The 12,460-nt window shown below is 42.1% G+C and overlaps 1 protein-coding gene across 1 annotated transcript in view; it reads right to left on the bottom strand.

Annotated features, from left to right (window-relative positions):
- Positions 1–12,460, bottom strand: part of LOC102872552 (alanine--glyoxylate aminotransferase 2, mitochondrial-like) — an 83,222-nt gene that overhangs the window by 13,024 nt on the left and 57,738 nt on the right. Inside the window, exon 12 of the mRNA XM_006902127.1 lies at positions 5,556–5,705. Within this exon, the coding sequence (XP_006902189.1) occupies positions 5,556–5,705 (150 nt within the window). The remainder of the gene's footprint in view (positions 1–5,555; positions 5,706–12,460) is intronic.

The raw sequence follows: 12,460 nt of genomic DNA, 5'->3' as shown, positions 1-12,460 counted from the left end.
TTATGTGCCGTCGAGTCGCCTGCGACTCATAGCGACCCTATGTACAACAGCCCTAAACTCCGCTCTGTCCTGTGCCAATCGCACTGTCTCTGGCACTCCCATCCCAATTATCCCAGTCACTAAATCAATCCACCTCATAGAGGGCCTTCCTATACACTTCAAAATAAAAAAGGCAAAAATTCTTACCGCTGGACTGATAGGCAACCTAGAAAAGATTGACATTGTCATTGACTTCATCTTACTTGGACTCACAATCAAAACCTTTGGTATGAGTAGTCTGGAGATCAGGAGATGTATTGCATGGAAAAGTCTGCAGTCAGGGATCTTCCTAAATGACTATGGAGAAATGATGTCAGTTTGAAGACTAAGGTGCTCCTGTTTCAGACCATGATCTTCCCCATCACTTGCTGTATATCTGAAAGCTGGAGAATGAATAAGGATGACAGAAGAACTGAAGCCTTTGAGCTGTGGTATTGTAGAAGAGTACTTAATATACTATTGAATGCAAAAAGAGTAAACAGATATGTCTTGGAGAAGGTGCAGCCAGAGTGCTCCTTCAAGGCAAAGATGGGGAAGCTTCATCTTATATATTTTGGGCTTGTGTTGAGAGGGGTTATTCTTTGGAAAGGAATATCAAGCTTGAAAAGGTGGAGGGTCAGTGAAAGAGAGGAAGACTCTCAATCAGATGGACTGTCACAGTGACTTCAGCAATGGTTTCAAGCATATCAGAAATGATGAGGATGGTATAGGCTAGGTCAGGGTTTATATCTGTTGTTTATAGGGTCACTCTGAGTTGTTCTCATCTTGAGAGCACATAACACAACTATTAACTAGATGGAAAGTGCTCCCCAGGAACGGTGTCAACTCCAGATTAGAGGGATGTTCTCGGTCATAATCTCAGGGATTTCTCTAGTCTCTGTCAGACTAGCAAGTCTAATCTTTTATTTGATTTTTTTTGTTCCATACTTTCTCCTGTTTTGTTTGGAGCCCTCCGCTATGATCCCAGTAAGACCAACCAGGAGTGGTCGTCAGGCATCCTTTAATTCTTCTCGTCTCAGAGTTGTGTATGATATGGTTCATGTGAGAACTGGAAGGATATCAGAGGGGACCAGAAGCATCTGGAAAGGTTTCCTGAGGAAGTTGTATTGGTGGAACCTTGCCTAACATCAAAGAGGAGTTCATTTGGTTTCTCTCAACCATTGTTCTGAGCCAGCACCTCCCCTCCTTGCCCATATTTCCACTCCTGGCCCAACTGTATATTTTGGATACATCTCACAGAGAAAAGCAGGGGGGAAACTAATGAGGCATTGTCTCATGAAAAGACAGACAACATTTTAAGATGAGAAAGGGCATTGTTTTGGGGTTGTTGTGTTTTTTTTAAAGATTGCTTTTTAAACTTTTATTTTATCCTTTTTTTTTTTACAAAGTTTGTATACATTGCTTTTCACATCAGATCTTTCACATTTCTTTCATCCCCCCATCAAATTGTGCCACCCTATGATTAATGCCCCCATCTTCACCCCTCTGCTCCCCCTTCTTGGATCTTTGTATTCATTCTACAATAATGGTCTTATACAATATTTCTCCTTATGGGACTGAGTTAGTTAATTTAGCATAAAGAGGGCATTGTGTTTTAATCATGTAGCCTCTTAATTTAGGGAATGATAATGATAATGCCGAGTCTCAAGTGGAATATAAATCTATCCAGTATTTTGTTTTTATCTTGTGATAGAATGAAAATATTTCGTGTATTAATTTTTCAAGAGGCACATTGTCAGATGTTATTTTATCATTGTAATATGCATGTACGATAACTACATTTGACATGCTTTGAGGGTCATTGGAGGATCCCAGTGTTTTTCTTGTAAGGAATGTTCTGATGGACATATGTGTTCATATACCTTTGGGGATGCAGAATTTGGGTGTGCAATCATGGGGAAGGGAGGAATAATTCTTTTCTTATTGAGCATGTTTCTCTTGATTCTAGATTTTGAGGAGTCTAGATACCCTAGGCAAGAGGTGAGACACCTAAACTGGGGCAGAGTATCTGCTGGCCTCAGAGGGCCCTAGGCTTCTCAGTCTGAATGCTAAGCAGATAGCTTGAAAAGTTGGACGATGTGAGTCAGGTGACATTAAGGTTGAGAGTTGCTGTTGTTGTTGATTGCATTCGAGTCGAGCACGACTCATAGCGATCCTAAGAACAAAAGGCCTGAAGCCTCTCTACCACTATCGATACACATCAAAGTTCATAGAGTTTCCGGAGGCAAGTGGTTTAGGAAGTGGATGCCACTCCTGCTTCCAAACCTGTCGTAGAATGTTATTGGTTGAGTCACCAGCGATGCATAGTGACCCTATATACAGCAGCTCTAAACTCTGCCCTGTCCTGAGCCAGTCTCACTGACTCCAACACACCAACCCCTTTTGCCCCATTCACTGTATCAGTCCATCTCATCTGAGGTCTCCCTTTCCTGTGCTGTCTGTCCACTTTTATGAGCATGATGTCCTTCTCCAAAAACCAATCTCTCCTGGCCACAGGCCCAAAGTAAGTGAGACAGAGCTTCAAAATCCTAGCCTCCAAGGAGAGACTTGGTTTCACCCTGTCTAAGACAGACCTATTTGTTTTATTGGCAGTCCATGATATGTTCAAGACTCTTCTCCAGCACCACAACTTGAAGGTATCGGTTATTCTTCTATCCTCCTTCGTCACTGTCCAACTCTCTGAAGCAAAACAAGTAATTGAGAAGACCATGGCCTGGATTAGGTGCACCTTTGTATCTAGACTGACATCATTGCTCTTCAGCACTCTGGAGAGGCCCATGACAGGAGATTTTCCCAATGCAATTCATCTTTTGACTTCCCGACTGCTGGTGTTAAGAGTGTTGATTGTGGATCTGAGCAAGCTGTAATTGCTAACAACCTCAATCTCTTCTCTTCTCCATCTATTATGGTACTGTCAGTTGGCCTAGTGGTGAGGATCTTTGTCTTCTTGATATTGAACTTCAATCCATATTGAAGACTACAGTCTTTGACCTTTTCTAGCAAGTGCTTCAGGTCCTCTTCAGTTTCAGCAAGCAAGGTTGTTAATGATCTTCCTCCAATTCTGATGCCACATTCCTCCTCATAAAGCCCTGCTTCCTGAATGATCTGTTCTGCATACAGATTGAAAAGTTATGGGGACAGGATGCATCCCTGTCACACTCTTTTCCTAATTTTGAACCATGCAGTGTTTCCTTGCTCTGCTCTGAGGACTGCTTCTTGGTCCAAGTATAGGTTTCATATATGCACGATGCAGTTTTCTGGGATTCCCATTTTCCTCAAGGTTAGCCACAATTTGTTGTGATCCATACAGTCAAATGCCTTTGCATAGTCAATGAAACACAGATAGACATTCTTCTGGTACTCTCAGCTTTCTGCCAAGATCCATGGCCTCTTCTAAACACAGTCTGTATTTCTGGTAATTCTCTGTCAATGTACTGTTCAAGTCTTTTCTGGATAATCTTCAGCAGGATTTTGCTGTTGTGTAATATTAGTGATATTTTATAATTTCCACACCCTGTCGGGTCACCTTTTTTGGAATGGGAATAAATATGAATCTCTTCCAGTCAGTTGGCCATACTTGTTGTCCTCCAGACTTCTTGGCACAACTGGTGAGCATATTCAGGGCAGCATCTGTTTGATGAAATAAGTCAAATGGTATTCTATCAATTTCTGTGGCTTTATTTTTTCCAAGTCCTTCAGAGTAGCCTGAACTTTGTCCTTCATCAACATTGCCTCTTGCTCATATGTTGTTTCTTGGAATTCTTCTGTGTCAGCCAATTCTATTTGGTACAATGGCTCTGTATACGCCTTCCATTTGCTTTTAATGCTTCTGGAATCATTCAGTATCCTGTCCATAGCATCCTTAAGCAGTGTAACTTGTGGCTTGAATTTATTCTTTATTTCTTTCAAATTAAGAAATGCTGAGACAGTTTGGCCCTTTTGATTTTCTGACTCTAGCTCCTTGCATGTTTCATTATAATATTTTGCCTTGTCTTCCCGAGCAACCCTTTGAAATCTTCTATTCACTCCTTAACTTTTTTATTTCTTCCCTTTGCTTTGGCTTCTCGGCACTCTTATGCAATATTCAGACTCTCCTCTGACATCCATTTTGGTCTTTTCTTTTTCTTCCTTCTTAGTAATGACTTTTTGGATTCTCCATGAACAATATTCTTGATATCTTCCAACAGCTTATCTGGTCTTTGTTCATTAGTGTTCAAGACCTCAAACCTATTCCTGAGTTGGTTTTTTTAAATTCATGGGAGATAGACTCAAGGTAAAATTTTGATTCCTGTGGATATGATTTAACCTTCTTTAGTTTTAATTTGAACTTGCATGTGAGCAGTTGATGGTCTATTCAACAGAGGTGTGCAAATAAAGCTTATATACCTTGAGAGAAAAAAAGAGATGAGTGTATTATGGCTTATGGATAGAGGTTACAGTCTTGTAGCACTATTCTTGGTTTATGTTCCTGCTGTCCTGTCTTAGCTTTAATGACCTTATTTAAGCATTCCAGCTTGAAACTGGCTATCCTGTGTGCTGTTGATGGATGATTCTTATGTCCATGGTCTGGTGTGACTATGAAGAGGGTCAAACGACTATCATTGCTTCTAGTAGGCTGTGACAAGAAGGACAAAGAGCAGAGTCCCTCACAGGGAAGCAGATTCTCTTGGAACAAGAGTCCAAGCTGTAGGCAGGATGCTTTCTCCGTCCATGTGAAGACTTTCATGTTGTTGCATTCTGTAGAGAAGCAGTTCGTTTTTCCAAAGGAAAGCAATACTTCCCTATAACATGAGATGGTGGGGCAAGAGTGCAAACAAAGGGAAGAACAAGTGGCATGGCAGAGCACTGCAGGGCTTGCCCTCAGACTTCAGGGAAGAGGAAGGAATCAGATTACTGTGTCCTCTGAAACTGAGTAATTAGAAGAATGGTGGAGGGTAAGAAACAGACACAGTAGTTGTGGGAGGGGTAACTGGATGGGAGAAAATATGGCAGAGTTTGAGACAACAGAGGAGAATAATGAAAAGACACATTCCTTTTGGTTACATGTTACTTTTCCCTCTTTGGTTATTTGAGAGCCTGAAACCCATTCACAGACAGACAAACAAACAAACATAATCACACACACACAAATGCCAATCTATATCGTTAACATCCCAGTCCCAGCCCAGCCCCTCACACTTCTCTTGGTCTTCCTTTTTCACTTCTGAACACTTGCCCTTTTTACAAATAATCTCCTCTTTTCCTCATCTCTCTCATTCCAAATATTCCATCGTAGTCCATGTTCTTGGCCAAGAGCATGGTCTGGCAAGAGGACTATCAGTTCCCTTTTCCAAACATACTCCTTCCCGCCTCTAGAATTTGTCACCATCTGCTAGCATTTTGTTTATAGTGTGCACCCCTCAGCAATCCATCATGAGCTCTTGGTGACTTTGGCTGCTCCCAAGAACAAATGAGATGAGCATTCAACCTCCACTTCCCCAGAGCACCTGCAGAGGGCGCCGTGGGTCACAACCTACCTTGTCCTTCACCATTTCCATTCCTATCATGAGGCCTTTGCCTCTGACGTCTCCCACAATGTCAAATTCATCCCGCAGCTTGGCAAGCTTCAGCAGCATATAGGTACCAACTTCGTGGCTGTTTTCCTGGAGGATATCTTCCTTAATCACCTGGAGAGAGAGAAAGGGAGAGGGAGGGAAAAAGAGAGGATGACAAATGATGTTTTACACACACACACACACACACACACACACACACACACACACACACACCAGGCACAGAGAAATAAGTGAATATGACTTCCACCCCACTCAAGTAAATTTAGGAGGTCTGGTAAGTCAGGAAGGAGCCCTCATAGCACAGGCTGGTTGTTGTTGTTGCTACGTGCCGCCGAGTCATTTGCGACTCATAGTGACTCTACGTACAACAGCCCTAAACCCTGCTCTATCCTGTGCCAATCTCATTGCCTCTGACACACCCATCCCGATTACCCCAGTCTCTGAATCAATCCACCTCGTAGAGAGTCTTAACTGAAAGACAGTGGTTCAAACCTACCTGCCATGCCATAGAAGGAAGATGACCCGTTTCCTTCTGGAAGATTTAACCAACTCAAAAAATGATGGAGGGTCACTGTGGTTGGGCTGGGTTGGTGAGGCAATGATTAATAGCTCACTCAATCTCGTATTGACATTGAGCAGGGACCGACTCACAGTTCCAGAGGATTTTCAGAGACTGTAAATTGCACGAGAGGACAGTGCCCGTCTTTCTCCTGCAGAGCTAATAGTGAACTCGTACAGCTTCCTATGGACTCTGTCACCAGAGCTCCCTGATTAAGAACTACGTGGTTCACACTTGCCAGCTGTTCCAAGAAAACCCAAATGAAACCGCCTGGGAGGTCTTCTTCTTCAAAGATCACAGCCTTGCATAATCTAAGGGGCCCTTCTCGTCTGTCCTGTAGGTTTGCTGTGAGTCAAACTAGACTTGGTGACCATTCTGTTGTTGTTCGGTGCCTTTGAGTCCAGTACAACTCTTAGCGACACTCTGAACAACAGACCTGAACCCAGTCCTATCTTGTGCCATCCTCATCATCCCTAACATGCTGGAGCCCAATGCTGCAGTCGTCATGTCAATCTACCTGATTGAGGGTCTTCCTTTCTTTTGATGATAATGTTGTTTTGTGGTTGATTGCCGTCAAGTCGAGCATGACTCATAGCAACCCTATGAACAAAAGGCTTGAAGCCTTTCCATAACCATCGTCATTTCTCAAAGTTTATAGAGTTTCCAGAGGAAAGTTGTGTAGGACGTGGATGCCATTGATGACAATAGGAACAGGAAATAATTTAACCAGATAAATGAGCCCCAAACAAAGTCTTATGTAACTACACTGTGCCCTACTAAAAGATTTGCTGTGATGAGCAAATATATTGTGTGGAGTGGTCATACACATCCACTCTCCACCATTACCTCAGAGGTGAGTAAGAATTTAGGGAAAAGTACTGATTACTTTCCTGCAAAGAGGAATAAGCCACTCTGTCCCTAGCCCTCCTTGTGTGTGGAAGCAGCCACGGCCACTTGCTACAGGCTCATGTTCTACTAGGGTCTTATTGACTTAACCCAGTAGCCCTCAGCTGGGCACAATCTTTCAGAGCACAAGCCCACCAAGGCAGGGTCCTCACTTCTCTGGTTGAGCCGTATCCTGTGTGGGTCCAGAGCAGGACACCTTACCAGTATTAAGGGATCTCCCAGAAGTTCTGTCCATGGAAACTTGTGAGTATACATAGATGAAATCCACAACACTCACTTAGCTGACACACTGTCCTTACATTTCTATGAGTCACCATGCTTATGCAAAGGTATATGTGTACATATTTGGAGACTATGCCTGTATGTATTTAGAGTGCTCCTTGGAGGCAAAGATGATTACACTTCCCCTCACATATTTCGGGCATGGTGCTAAGAAAGGCTGTTCATTGGAGAGGGACATTATGCTTGAGGAAGATGGGTTGACACAGTGTCTGCAGCACTGGGCTTGAGTGTGTCAGAGATTGTGAGGATGGCACAGGATAGGGCAAGGTTCAGATTTGCTGTTCATAGAGTTGCTATGAGTCATACTTGACTTGATGTCACCTAACAACAACACCATGCTTGCATTTATGTCAACTCATTGTTCTTGAGTGAGAACGATCTCATAGCTGACCCTCCACTGGGTTTCTGAGGCTGTAAATAACACTGGAGTAGAATGCCCAACCTTTTCCCTCCGAGGTGTGCCATTTAGGTTAGCAGTGCAGCTCCCAATGGCCTAGACCACCATTTAGCTAACAATTACTGCATGACTCCAAGGTAGGCTTAGTTTTTAAAAAGATCTATTTATGTGTTCATCCAAGTCTTTTCTCGCCTCTAAATCAGTTCTGGTGAAACAAACACTTACTAAAAAAGTCCTCAGTGTCTTCCACGTAAAGTGACCTCTTCACATTTTCTCACCTCATGATTTCATCATATTGTTGTTGTTATGTGCTATCGAGTTGCCTAAAACTCATAGTGACCCAATGTACAGTAGCTCTGAAGTCTGCCTTGTCCTGAGTCAGTCTCGTTGACTCTGACACGCCTACTCCCACTACCTTAGTTACTTTATCAATCCATCTCACCCTCAGTCTTCCTCACCTGTGCTGTCCTTCTACCCTTCTGAGCATGATGCCCTTCTCCAAGGACTGGTCTCTCCTGGCCTCCTGCCTTAAGCATGTGATATGCAGTTTCAAGATCCTAGCCTCCAAGGAAAGACTCGGTTTCACCCTCTATTTGTTGCCTATATGTTTTCTTGGAGGTCCATGGTATCTTCAAGACTTTTCTCCAACACCATAACTTGAAGGCATCAATTCTTCTTCTGTCATCCTTAGTTCTTATCCTGCTCTCTGATGCATGACAAGTAATTGAAAGACCATGGCCTGGCTCAGGCAAGACTTAGTCTCTAGGCTGACATCATCACTTTTCAGTATTCTGGAGAGGTCCCTGACAGCAGACATTGCCATTGCAATTCGTCTTTTGATTTCCTGACTACTGGTGACAAGATTGTGGAGCCAAGCAAGCTGTAATTGTTAACAACTTCAATCTCTTCTCCGTCTATCATGGTGCTTCCAGTTGGTCTATTGGTAAGAATCCTTGTCTTCTTGATGTTGAGCTTCAGTCCATATTGAAGACTGCAGTCCTTGACCTTCTGCAGCAAGTGCTTCAGGTCTTCTTCAGTTTCAGCAAGCAGGGTTGTGTCATCTGCATATTGTAGGTTGTTGATGAATCTTCCTCCACTCCTGATGCCACCTTCCTCTTCATATAGCCCTGCTTCCTGATTAATCTGTTTTGCATATCGATTGAAAAGGTATGGAGACAGGCTGCATCATTGACACACTCTTTTCCTGATTTTGAACCATGCAGTGTTTTCATGCTCTGTTCTGAGCATTGCTTCCTGGTCCAAGAATAGGTTTTACATGAGCACAATTAAGTGTTCTGGGACTCTCACAGTTGAGGAAAATGATTTAATTAGCAAGGAGAGTTGTTACTTATATATTTAAATTTAAAATATGCTGAAATTTAAACCTTTGAGTGGGTAGGTCATATTTTGAAAGTCAGAAAGTGTAAAAGGGTGTACAATAAAATGACTCTCACTGACCTTTGGTATCAAGTTCCTCTGCTCAGCAACAGCCACTGTTATTAATTTCTTATGCATACTTTCAGAAGCATGTTATTATTGATTATATGGGTTGTTGTCATATGCTGTCAAGTCACCTGTGTCTCATAATGACCCTCTGTACAGCAGCTCTGAAGCATGCCCTGTCCTGAGCCAGTCTCGCTGACTCTGACACACCTACCCCCATTTTAGTTGAGTCAATGTTTTAATGAATAGTTTACTGCAGTGACAGAGTTTAAGTGTCCCATGGGTTTTTTTTTTTGGGCTATAATCATTACAGGAGAGGATCACCAGGTCTTTCTTATGTGGAACTACTGATTTACTTAATTAACTGATTTACTTTATTAAAGGTCAAGACTATTATACATATTATTTCTGAAGGTTAAGTATTCAGCTGCTAACCCACCCAGTGGCTCCAAAGAAGAAGGGCTGGGTGATTTGCTCCTGTGATGGTTATATTCCAGAACACCCTAGAAGACATCTGAACTCTGTCACACTTCTCCAAAGATCTAAAGAGCAAGGATATCAATTTAAAGAATAAGGAGAATGAGGATGTCAGTTTAAAGACTAAGGTACATCTGATTCAAGTCATAACCTTTTCAGTTGCTTCTTATGCTTCTGAAAATTGCCTATTGAATGAAGAATATTAAAAAAGAATCCAAGCCTTTCAATTGCGGTGTTGGAAAAGAGTATTGTATGTACCATGGACTGCCAAACGAACAAACACATTTGTCTTGGAGGACGCATAACCAGAATACTCCTTAAAGGCAAGGGTGGTGAAATTTGTCTTACTTTGGGCATAATCTCAGGAAAAAACAATCCTTGCAAATAGACATCATGCTTGGAAAGGCAGAAGGTCAGAGATAGAGAGGAAGACCCTCAACAAGATGGATTGGCACAGTGACTGCAGCAATGGGTTTGAGCATGGCAGAGATTGTGAGAATCGCACAGGAAAGGGCAAGGTTCAGATCTGTTACAGGATTTCTATGAGTCATAGTTGACTTGGTGGCACTTAACAACAACAACATCATGCATATCAGAAAAGGGCATTCACAAAACCTTTTCTCTTGAAGACCGCAGGCCAACCTGAAAGGATATGACTAGACAATATTTCGTAATTGTGGAATTATCAAATTAGTCATCACACAGAACTGGATTCTCATTAATCAGTTTTAAACATGACAGTACAACAAAAGGAAGGAAAAATATACAAGACAGGGCCAAAATGAAAGTGAACACATGAATTGCAGTCAGTAATTATCCACGAGACACACCCCGATAGTGAGGAAAGTCTAGTGTACTAGTTGGTTAGGGGAATTCTTATTTAACCAGTCACCAAGATCTAGATGAGTTATGATGGACTATACTCATGGCCATCGGGTTTTTTAAAAAAATACACATATTATTGTTAGTGATATCTTTCATATACATTGCGTCAGTTCCTAGTTTCCTAATATTATCACTCTCAAATATTCACTTACCAATGTTAAGAAATTGGATTTATAATGATGCAGTAATATTCTGGTTTGGAATGTCTGATTTATGTACAACTAGTTACAAAATTTCCTAAAGTTCCTGATATTAAAAATTAAAAGTACAGGAAATTCTTGTGAGAAGGTGGACTAGTTAAACGGAGTATCTTATTTCCTGCAAGGACACAAACATACACAAGCAAAATACACCCAAACAAGAAACTAACACACAATTTAAAAACAAAAACAAACCCAAAACTCCAAAACAAGAAAGAAAAGTCTAGCACTCTAAAATTTGGGGAAAATTACGGAAATCAAAATCGGACACAGATCGAGGGAGGAAACTAGGGGAAGACACTGATTAAGGTGACAAGTGAAACAGTTTTGTGAATGCAGCCTGAGCTCTCTCCCCTCCCTCTGGAGGCTGGGCTTGGGACCCATCAACAGTGACCCAACATCATCTGACCCGCGCCAAGAAGACAGGAATGACCTCATTTATCCTGTATTTTTTGATGGCCAGCAGGAGCACCTCTCATCTGCATGGGTAGGGCTCTGCCATGCCTCCAGTCCCAATCCATCTCCCATGCTTAGCAGGCAAGCGTCATTTTTAACCTGGTGCTTGGAAAGCTCACACAAACACATTGTGTGTGGCCTCTCAGAAAACACAGACTGGCTTTACTATGAATGTTAGCAGTCTTCCAGCCCACAGATCTTGCCCACTGACAATCCTGTTATCCACCATGCCTGAAAACAACTTAGTGGCTTGAAATACCTTTGTCTCCCCTCCAGGGTCTCTTGATGCTGGTACTCCATCCAACACTGGATGACTTTGATGGGGGACACCTGTGGAACACTCAAACCATGCCCATCACTACCCACTCCTCTAAAACATGTCTATCAATAGCCTAGGAACCGCCTGTGATACCTGCTCAAGGTCCCACAGCCCTAGGGACACACACCACAGGTGGCCACACTGTGTTCACCTGTGACCCCACAGCTTCATGCCATGACAGAGCTAGCTGACCACTTGCAAACCCAGTAAGTCAGAGATTCACTGATTCACAAAGAGTTTTTGATTCCCAGCGAGTCCATCTGGTCTACTAGACACTGGTGCAGTGGTTCAAAGACTTGCTTTTCGTTAATTTGCAATGGGGAAAGGCAAAAGTTCACCAACATCAATTGTGGACCTGTTCCTGCTTCATATTTGCTGCAGGCCACACTAAACAATGAACTAGAGTCCTCACATATCTCGTCAGAGTAAGGAGCAGTGTTTATTCCACCTGACTGGCTGACATTAGATGGCAACCACCACTGACAAGGATACGGTACAAATGGTGAAGAGATAATTTTAAGGATACTTCATTGGCTATTATATACCAACCAGAAGAAAGGAAGTTAAAAAACTACAATTACAACTATACCACAAAGTACCAGAACCTTATAACCAAAAAATGCCAAAGCAAGATTTCACCCAAAAAAGTGATCAAATCACATAGACTCTAAGTCTTCTCAAGGAAGAGAGCTGATGGAAATCTCTGAGAAGGAATTCAGAAGAATGACTGTTCTGTGTTTTCACAGGATAGAAGAAAAGAGTGAAGAAGTGAAGGAATCCACAAGCACAATTCTAGAATAATTAAAAGATAATTGCAAGATAAAATAGATGAAAGCAGTGGAATACTAGAAAACATAAAAAAACAGGAAATTGAAATGTGTAATAATACCACCAAGATCTCAGAAGCTGTCAGCATGTTGGAAGGCTAAAGAACAGAATTGA

The sequence above is a fragment of the Elephantulus edwardii genome, unplaced genomic scaffold (genome assembly GCF_000299155.1).
Source record: "Elephantulus edwardii isolate Elephantulus edwardi_28Jun2011 unplaced genomic scaffold, EleEdw1.0 scaffold00370, whole genome shotgun sequence".
Taxonomy (NCBI): Eukaryota; Metazoa; Chordata; class Mammalia; order Macroscelidea; family Macroscelididae; genus Elephantulus; species Elephantulus edwardii.
This window is presented reverse-complemented; position numbering and strand designations above follow the sequence as displayed.